The following is a 9,344-nucleotide window of genomic DNA, read 5'->3' on the forward strand; positions in this document are numbered from 1 at the left end:
TGTTTGTGACAGATTGTTTTTCATAAATAGAGATAAACTGTAATGCAGGCTTGAATAAAATACCAAATCTCAGAAATCCTGGAGAGCCTACATGTTTCAGTCCTTCTTCTACAAACAACATCTGAGAAAATTTTAACCAAATAATGTAGAAAGGCTGATATAACCCGCAGTGATCCTAGTTTACAGTAGAAATACATTTTGGGAGAATGAAAAGAGCGAAAAAGCATGAAAAATGATCTTTCCCACATCTTTTGTCTGTTAAGTACAAGAACAGATTCTCATCTCATTATACCCAAGTTAAGAGAGCTGGATTTAAGGAACAGAATTTTAATGCTCAGTTCAAAAATAATTTATTACACACCTGCCTGCTTTAAATTTTAGGCTGCATATTTTCTCCTCATTTTCATCTTAATTGTCAAATTTCTATGAAATAAGCATTTGAAAAATGAGTTTCCCATTATGGCACTCCTCTGATACTGGCAATTACATTTCAAAGTCACTACTCCATAAGTAAGATTTTTAAACGATCAACCAAAAAAAAAAAAAAAAGGTTGAAAAAACCTTTATAAAGAACACACAACATCTAAAATCTAATGCACGCCTGAACTTGGGCTTTACATTTTTTGTACAACTCTTTCTTGAAGGGTTTTCAAAGTACAGTGAGCAGTTAAATGGTATGAAGACGTGACATTAATTAGATAATGTCCATATGGCCAAGAGATTTCTTGGCTGCTCCAAAATGCATGGATGCTGGGGCTAACTCACGGCTGCCCACCTTGAACATTTCACCACTTTGGGACTTACCACTTGGTGGGCATTAAAATAGGATCACAATTAGGAAAAGTATCCAAATAGAAGAATGGAATGAAAACATAAAAATAAAATTAAAAATAACAGTGTATAAACCTATTTCTGGATGTTCTTCCAGACTGTATTTCTAAAGGAACACTTTTTACATGCTTTCAATAACAGATTCCCTACTCTTATGTGAGTAGATTAGTTTCAAGTCTATAAATCAGAATAAAAGCAAAAAAACCCACAGCCATGGAGTTGATTCTAACTCATAGTGACCCATAGGGTTTCCAAGGCTGTAAATCTTGATGGAAGTAGATTGCCTCATCTTCCTCTCGGAGGTCTGAACCACCAACCTTCTGGTGAGCAGCCAAATGCCTTACCCATTATGCCAGAGTTCCTTATAAATCAGAATAGTTATTGGTAAACATATTACTTACATGTGTTCTAAGACCGGCACCATGAGAAGTACTGTCATTTAGTAGCTACTGATCTTTCCCTTTTTGAGAACTGTTATTTTATTAAAATATGATTATGGCTGAGCCCCAGACAAAGTAGGTTCTCTACAATGTACACATACTTATTAAATTCAAGCATGTTCCTTAGTGGCAGGCAGTGATGACTCAAGTGAAGACAAACAAAAGGGTTCTAGCTATTTTCTGATTACGGGCACTACCCCAAAGCTTCACAGGCATATGCATTTTATAATTCATTCACTAGATAGGAGGGGACAGATCCCAGCCATAACTTCAGAGCATCCCAGAGAACAAAGTTTGTCACTTCAAAAATACAAATAGTTTCCAGCATGCAGTCAAGCACTTTGAAAAGGGAATGCTAAACACACTGCAGACTGAATATAACTCTACTGCAAGCTGGGCATTCAGTTGGTGCTTCATTATTCAGACTGTAACTCTCAAGCGTTTAGTGTTACAGATCGTTATTTATCAGCTACATGAAGGAAACAGGAGGATATAAAATGCCAAATACCTTTCTATCGCCATCATAAATATTGGGAATTTCTGGTTGAAACAGCATGCTGAAATGGACCGGCCAGGATGTTTTATGTAACAGCTTCTTCTTTTTCTTTTTCTCCTTTTTTTTAAAATAAAAATCCCAGGCCCATGTGACACTGGATTTTGGTTTTTATTTATTTTTTTTAATATGTTAAAAATAGTTATTACTTATTTTCTATGAAACATTTTGGGGATTCAAAAAGTCTGCAGCATTTTTTGATTGTTGAAAAGTTTTTGTTTTGTTTTGTTTTTTGGAAAAAAGCAGGAACTATTCAAATTTCTTGTGTTCCTCAGTATGAGAAAGGACCTTTCTTCTCTGGTGTATCATGTGGAAGTATAACTGGGGGAAAACTGTGAAGGAAAGAAAGAAAGAACTGGTTAAAGAGCTAACTGAAAGCTGCATTGTTATATATTCAGAGCACATGGACTTGAGGCCACCTGTGACCTGGGGGGCCAGCTTCTCATGCAGCAACCAAGGAAAGTAACTAAGTGGACTTGCAAAGGCGGGAGCCTTCAGGATGGACCTGTCTGCCTCTCATGGCCTGACAATATTAACTAGCAAAAACATAGAGTTATCTCTCCGTGTTGTAGCTGAGAGAATCAGGGTGCTGTGGAGAAGGATGACAAACACTACTGTCACCATTATTACCAATCAGAATAAATGCCATAGAGCCACCAAATAATAATCCTTCACCTATTTCACATTAGCTTCACATTTATTCACAGATTACTTTCACAACAACCAGGTGAAGAATTCCAGTGATGAAGTTATTCCTGTGTCACAGATGAGGGAACTGACATGCCTGGGTCTCACAGCAAATTGCTGACAGATCCAGGACTGGGCTCTGGGCTTCTGACCCTCAGCCTAGTGCCATCCCCCACCCCCCTGCCATCATTGTTCTGTCACCCGGGGTTCTCCCTCTAAGTTCAGCCTTAAAACGTCTGGCATTTTAAAAGTACTTTCCGAGAAAGGTGGTGTTTTGAGCGGGAAATCTGAGGGGAAGGAGTGCTAAGACATTTGATTTGAACACAGCTAAGCCAGGCTGAGCTGGGGAAAAGGTCCTCATGAAAAGTAACCAGTATCCTAGGCACTGACGTTCCTTTTCCTAGTCACTTCATAGAACACTTTAAAGAGTAATGGCTCTAAAATGATCAGAGTGGTACTGCCTCCCTAGGGAGTATTTGGATATGAAAAATGAGGGAGGGGAGTTGTAGGTTACTGGTATTAGCCTATGGGGCCAGGGATGCAAAAAACATCCTGCAATGTGCCACAGTCTCCCACAGTTAAGAATGGGCCCAATGCTTATTGTGACCCTGTGGGGAAATGTCTCTTTAAGCTAGATAGGGTTTGACAAGGTTACTATAAACTGTGGTTCAATAATGATGTAAAAAAATAACTCCAGGTGAGATGGTCTTTGATATGCAATAGCCTTTCTTCTCTCCTCTCCCCAATAGTTCAAATCTCTATTTTTCAAACAGAAAAACTCCAAAAAAATCAAACTCACTGCTGTGGAGTTGATCAGACTCATAGTGATCCCTCTTTGGGTTTCTGAGGTGGTATCTCTACGAAAGTAGATTACCCAGTCTTCCTTCCGATGAGCAGCTGGTGGGTTTGAACCACCAGCCTTCTGGTTAGCAGTCAAATGCCTTAGGCACTATACTACCAGAACTCCTTTTTTTTCAGTAACCTTTATTTTTTAGAAGGTAAATTTCTACTACTGCTAACTCTCTCCTAGCCGTTTCTTCCTTTCCAAAGGGGGACAAGTTGACCACATTTCCTATGATCTTCCTAGAGTGTTCCAAGTCATCAGTGGGTGTGTACACACGAATCTGATAACCTGCAGAGGAGACCCCAGTGCTGTGCAGCACTGCCATCCACTCCACACACTATTTTTGGGCAGGAAGTTATTCACAGAAAAGACCCAGTTTATGCATGTAATTCAATGGTGAGAGAACTATTTTGGTATGAAAGCCAGAAAATTTGACAAGCTCTATAATCTAAAAACTCTAAGTAAAGATATAATTAAACCATAAGGAATGCTAATTGTGCTCATTCAAACATGTGGGGCCAGTCAAATTTCTATAGCTTTGCTTTTGTAAAGGGAAACACTGGGAAGACAGTGCACTAAGGTCTTTTCTACTGAATGTGTTTGTGACTACACCACCCCATACAGGGTGGCTACGGCCTCATGGCTAGTTGAGAGGGTGTGAGGGAGAATAAAGACCCAGAAGCTATTCAGTGGGCAAAGATGGCAGCTAAAGCAAGAAGATGGGGACAGGCATGGCCCTTTACTCTTTTTTTAAAAAAATGTCTCAGAGGTTTCTCAGGGCCAAAGAGAAACAAATGTGTGTGTGTGTGTGTGTGTGTGTGTCTGTGTGCTCAGGCTGGAGATTCTCTACAGCTGGAGCACTGACTTCTTGGTGGCCAGAACTTGGATGACACTGTTGGGACATTGTCTCCATCTGAATTACCCATGTGTTCACACAGAGTCCAACTAAAATGGTTGAAACAATTCCAGATGCATGGCTCCTATTTTTAGCTCTATTGGGCCACACTGGGAAAAACACTCTAAGAAAATAACCTGACAAAGAGCTATTGAGAGTCCTATCTTCTGTGCCCCAGTTCAGGACACACAGAACGGAGATCATCGCTGTGCATACGTGTCTGTCTCTGTGTTGGAAGGGGCTAGTGGGTCCTATGGGGCCTTTCTTCCTTAAAGATGGCCAATCCCTTTAGAGCTCTCTTCCCCTGTAGGGAGTGGAGGACTTGCAGGCTGAGAGCAATTAGGGATGCACTGTCTGGGACAAGTTTCTTCCCTAGTTTAAAAATCAGAGACAATGCCTACTTTCTTGGTGTCCTCATCCTACATCATTAGTATTTCTCAATCATGTTTTTTCACCTCCTCCAATAGCCAATTTTCTCCTTAGGGGTGATCTCTCTCCACTGGAAATACATGCCCTCCATGCACAAGTAAATGATGAATGCAACCCTTGTCACTGATACCTAATCATTCTGTCCAAGGTAGAAGAGGCCATCTTGGGGGGAAAATGTAGACCAGAACTTAGTCATCTACTGAGTCCTGCTCCCACAGTATTGTACTGGTGTAGTCCATACTGCACCCAAAGCAAAGCATTTGAGAGGACTGATAGGACAAATCTCCTGGGGCTGAGGTTCATGAGCCATAGTTTGGGGTATATGTGTAGCAATGGATCAAGACCAGTAAGCAAAGGTGTTGCTTTATATAAGACATTTATATAATCATTTTTTTAAAAATTAACTTCCCATTAAAGTAGATGAAAATATCCCTAAATTGTAGAAAGAAAACCAAATTTGGTAAAGACTGCACACCAACAGCAAACTATCCTAATTCTGCATTTTCTTGTTATAAATACAAAGCTTTGGAAAGTTAGAAATGTGCAGTTGGCAGGACTGAACTGTACAAACTGGTCTCAATATTAACAACCTGAATTACTGAAAACATCCAGGGAATTGGCTCAGGCCAGAAGCTGAGCGAGCGCCAGCAGATACAAAAAGTGATTTGTAGCAGAAGCTATCTATGGTCTGGCCTGCCATCTTGAGACTAGATGGGGAGTCAGTGATTTGGAGAGAATCTTTTCATCTTCACGTGAAATCTACTTTTTCCTGGATTATAACAGTCAAGCTGCCTTAAAAAAGAAATATTACAGACTTTAACCAAGCCCAATTCTCTTACCAAAAGGAGGCTGAGACTGGAAGAAGGGGAAGCAACTGAGGTAAAGAAAGCAGCTTTCTGTTGGGAGAAGACTCCTGTCCTGCTCTGCAAACAGACAGCTGGTCCTGAGGCCTGGGCTTTCTCTCTTGCTCACATTCTGCACCCCCACCAATTAAGGCCAAGAAGAAATCCCACAGAACTGGGCATGTTTTCCTTTAGGAATACTATCACGGGAGAGCTGCTTGTTCTTGATTGGCCCTTTTACTACATATACCAACAGGTCCGTAGGCAGAGGCAAAAAGGCTTGCCACTTGTTGGTCCCCAGATCACAAAAAAGACTAGGAGGTGCAGACAGAAAGGTTGCCCTGGAGAGCTGTTTCTGGCCACTGAAGTCCCTCCTTCTCAGTCAGATTAGAACGTTGCAAAAATTCTGAGGTAGAATTTGTTTGGTTTCATGAAACACTCCCTGTTCCTTAGTCAGGTGATCCAATATGGCATACATCTCCTATGCATTCAAGACTATGTTGAATTTAAATAACCCCTGTGGTGCCCACTGTGTAATAGGTGCTACTCTGGGTGTGGCAAAACAGCAACCAGGAATTGTTGCTCAAGAGACTGGAAAAATTAGGAAGGTGAAAAACTGTATGTTAATTTTTATGACTTAAATTTAAAAATTCATATTTATCTTTTGTTTGAAAATCAAATTCCTTTCACATTTGAAGCGAGATAGCCTTTAGCCGCCATGGCTACGTTACGAAAAAGGATGACTTGATAATTAATAAAGAGTGGAAACTAAATCACAAAGCAGAATTGCATCCAAGAATTTCTCCAAGAATGTTCACATGAAATCTGGATGCTTTTTCTCACAATGTATGACATGCAATTTTCCACAGAAGAACACAAACATGTCACATATGATTGTCAGGATGATTCATTCGGTTGCTGCTGTGGGCTGAAAAAAAATCCAACCCTGCCTGAATTTAACTTGGGGTTTAGGGGAGAATATAGCATCTTTTATGCACTAAAATAAGATTCGGAGTTATAATGGCTACGGAAATAACTAAATGGGAAGAAACTTAACATTATATATATATATATATATATATATGTTGTTGTTAGGAGCTCTGGTAGCGTAGTGGCTAAAGCACTTGACTGCTAACCAGAAGGCTGGCGGTTCAAACCCACCAGCCACTCCTCGGAAGGAAGGTTGGGCAATCCTACTTCCGTAGTGATACTGCCTCGGAAACCCAAGGAGGGGTCGCTATGAGTCGGGGCCGACTCGACGGCACATAACAACAACAACAACAACTCATGATTTAAATAATCATCTACATGAGACATATGTTGTCTTTTGGATATGTAAGAAATCAGTTATAGGATTTACAGCTGAACATCACAATTTGAGAAAAGAACTCAATCTCTCTTCCTTACAAACAAGACTCACCGTATAGAAGCTTCAAACATGTCTTTATCTCTCTGCTACTGAGTATGCTGACAGGCACATCTGATTATCCATATATTTAAACCTTTAGCAACACTATGAAAATAACTGGAAACCATTCTGCAGAGAACACTATGTCCCATTCAGATAGTTTTAGTGCTCATCTCCAAACAAGAAAATGAGAAATAATAATAAAAAAAATCTTCTATTTTCACTTTGTTTTGTTTCTAGTTAAGTAAACTATTGAGCCCTTAAAAAATGAAATAACCCTTTATTTTGATATAATAAGCAATGCAATCATCTTTTCACCATGTTTTTAAATGTCATACTGAGCTGTTCTCAAGGAACAGAAAAATAAAATCAAGGCAAAATCTTTAACGGGTTTTTTTTTGGTTTGTTTTCCACTCAGTAAAAACTAAAACCAAACACGTTGCCATTGAGTCAATTGTGACTCAGTGACCCTACAGGACATAATAGAACTGTCCCATAGGGTTTCCAAGGCTGTAATCCTTATGGAAGCAGATTGCTACATCTTTCTCTCACTGAATGCCTAACCACTGCACCACCAGGACTCCTTTTTTCACTCAGTACTTTCCCCTAACATAGAGTGAATCTATCCTCGTATTCCGTTTCAAACTTACATCCTGAGAAGCACTGTGTTTTGGCAGCTGTACCAAGAAGGGTTTATCTTTATTCAATTACTGCCAGAGAAAATTCCCTCTGACGTAAGCATTCCATAAAAATCAAAGCTTTTCCCAATACATTAGATGAACATCTACTTGGACATGGTGTAAAACAATCAAAGACATTCAACTCTAGTTATTGCAGAACCAAGTTTTTAAACATAAATATATGCATAACTGTTTACTTACGTGGAATGTAAGAGATCATTACTAGAATTAGGAATGCATAGTAGTCAAAGGAGAAATTGTATTTGTTAGGTAAACTGATGGAATACAGGCCAGCCTCTCTGACAAACGGCAAAGCGGCATATATTGTCAGCAACTCTCCTGATACTCCCATTGGATACAGTACAATGAAAAGTGTGTACCTAAAACAAAACAAAATATGAATTACTGAGGCTCGAAGCCAGCTTCAGTAGAATGATGTACTCCCACCCTTCGAATCAGTACTGGTCTTTCAGAAACCTATTGTTTATAAATTTTCCTTTGAGAAATTTATTTAATTTAAACAGTGGGTTATACTCTTTAAGTTCAGCTTATTTACAAGCAGTGTTTGAAAAGAGCCGGTGGCAGGTACATGTTTCTGAATGTTCTAAAATAAAATGTGCTCAGTCAGTCTCAAAATTTGGCCTGACTAAATAAACAGCTCTTTGAAACAACTTCTTAAAATAACCAACTCAGAAATACTGATAAAGTAGGATTTATATGGAAGACTCCTGCCCAGTGAGATAAGGGAAGAGCTGAGGGGCTTGGAGGGACAGAGGGAGAAGGTGTCAGACCAATGTATCTAGAAATCCCCATGCCATGCACCAAGTCTGGCCTGTGGACTAAAAAAAATAGCACATCAAAAGTGTGTATACTGCTACTATTTTTCAAATGTCTGTACATGCTATTGTGATAAATGAAACAAACTAATTAAAATAAAATTTAATTCATAATCATTTTTGGTCATTACATAATTTTCCAATTAAAAAAAACAACTATGATTAGATTTACTATTACATGGATAGACCTACAACAATTTTTTTCACTTTAAGGAGATCTTTGTATTTCAAAAAGATTTCAGAGAACAATTATTGCCCTAAAAGAATTCAGAAGGCAGTTACGACCCTCAGAAAACTCAGAGGGCTGTTACTATTCCATGAAACTAACTAGAAGCCATTCTGAAGTGTAAGTATTGCCAAAGAAACCATCAGCTCAGGTTTTAAAAAGCCTTTGGCTGTTCAAGGCTTACAGCACTGGGTTCCAGACTTCCAGGCATTGAGATTGTGTTGAGGAATTTGTGAAGATAAAAGAAAGACATATTCTCCAATGGCAACTTTAGCCATGGATAGTGGAAAAGGAAGAATGTTCCATAGGTCATGGAGATCAATGGATAAAAGAACTTTTCTTCAACAGGAAAATCAGGGCTTGGTTAACAAACTTTCCCTACAAGCAAGGTAGACAGTTGTCACAATGCCTGCCCAGCAGGATTTCGTATCTGATTAGTAACTGCTATGTTTCTTTTTCCTTTTCCTAATAAATGTTTATTGCAATTATATATATATAATTGCATATTACTGTTGTTGTTGTTATGTGCTGTAGAGTCGGACCTGACTCATAGCGACCCCTCCTTGGGTTTCCAAGGCAGTATCACTATGGAAGTAGATTGCCCCTTGCCCCATCTTCCTTCCAAGGAGCGGCTGGGGGCTTGAACCACCAGCCTTCTGGTTAGCAGTCAAGT

At 39.3% G+C, this 9,344-nt stretch overlaps 1 protein-coding gene across 1 annotated transcript in view; it reads right to left on the bottom strand.

Moving 5' to 3' along the window:
- Positions 1-2,073: 2,073 nt before the first annotated feature.
- The window catches only part of HACD2 (3-hydroxyacyl-CoA dehydratase 2), a 150,744-nt gene continuing 143,473 nt past the window's right edge, over positions 2,074-9,344 (bottom strand). The window contains exons 6-7 of the mRNA XM_007943917.2: positions 7,811-7,989; positions 2,074-2,156 (exon numbers count right to left, since the gene is read on the bottom strand). Of these exons, the coding sequence (XP_007942108.1) occupies positions 2,074-2,156; positions 7,811-7,989 (262 nt within the window). The remainder of the gene's footprint in view (positions 2,157-7,810; positions 7,990-9,344) is intronic.

This window comes from Orycteropus afer, unplaced genomic scaffold (assembly GCF_000298275.1).
Source record: "Orycteropus afer afer isolate SDZICR_OR568_19922 unplaced genomic scaffold, OryAfe1.0 scaffold00114, whole genome shotgun sequence".
Lineage (NCBI taxonomy): Eukaryota > Metazoa > Chordata > Mammalia > Tubulidentata > Orycteropodidae > Orycteropus > Orycteropus afer.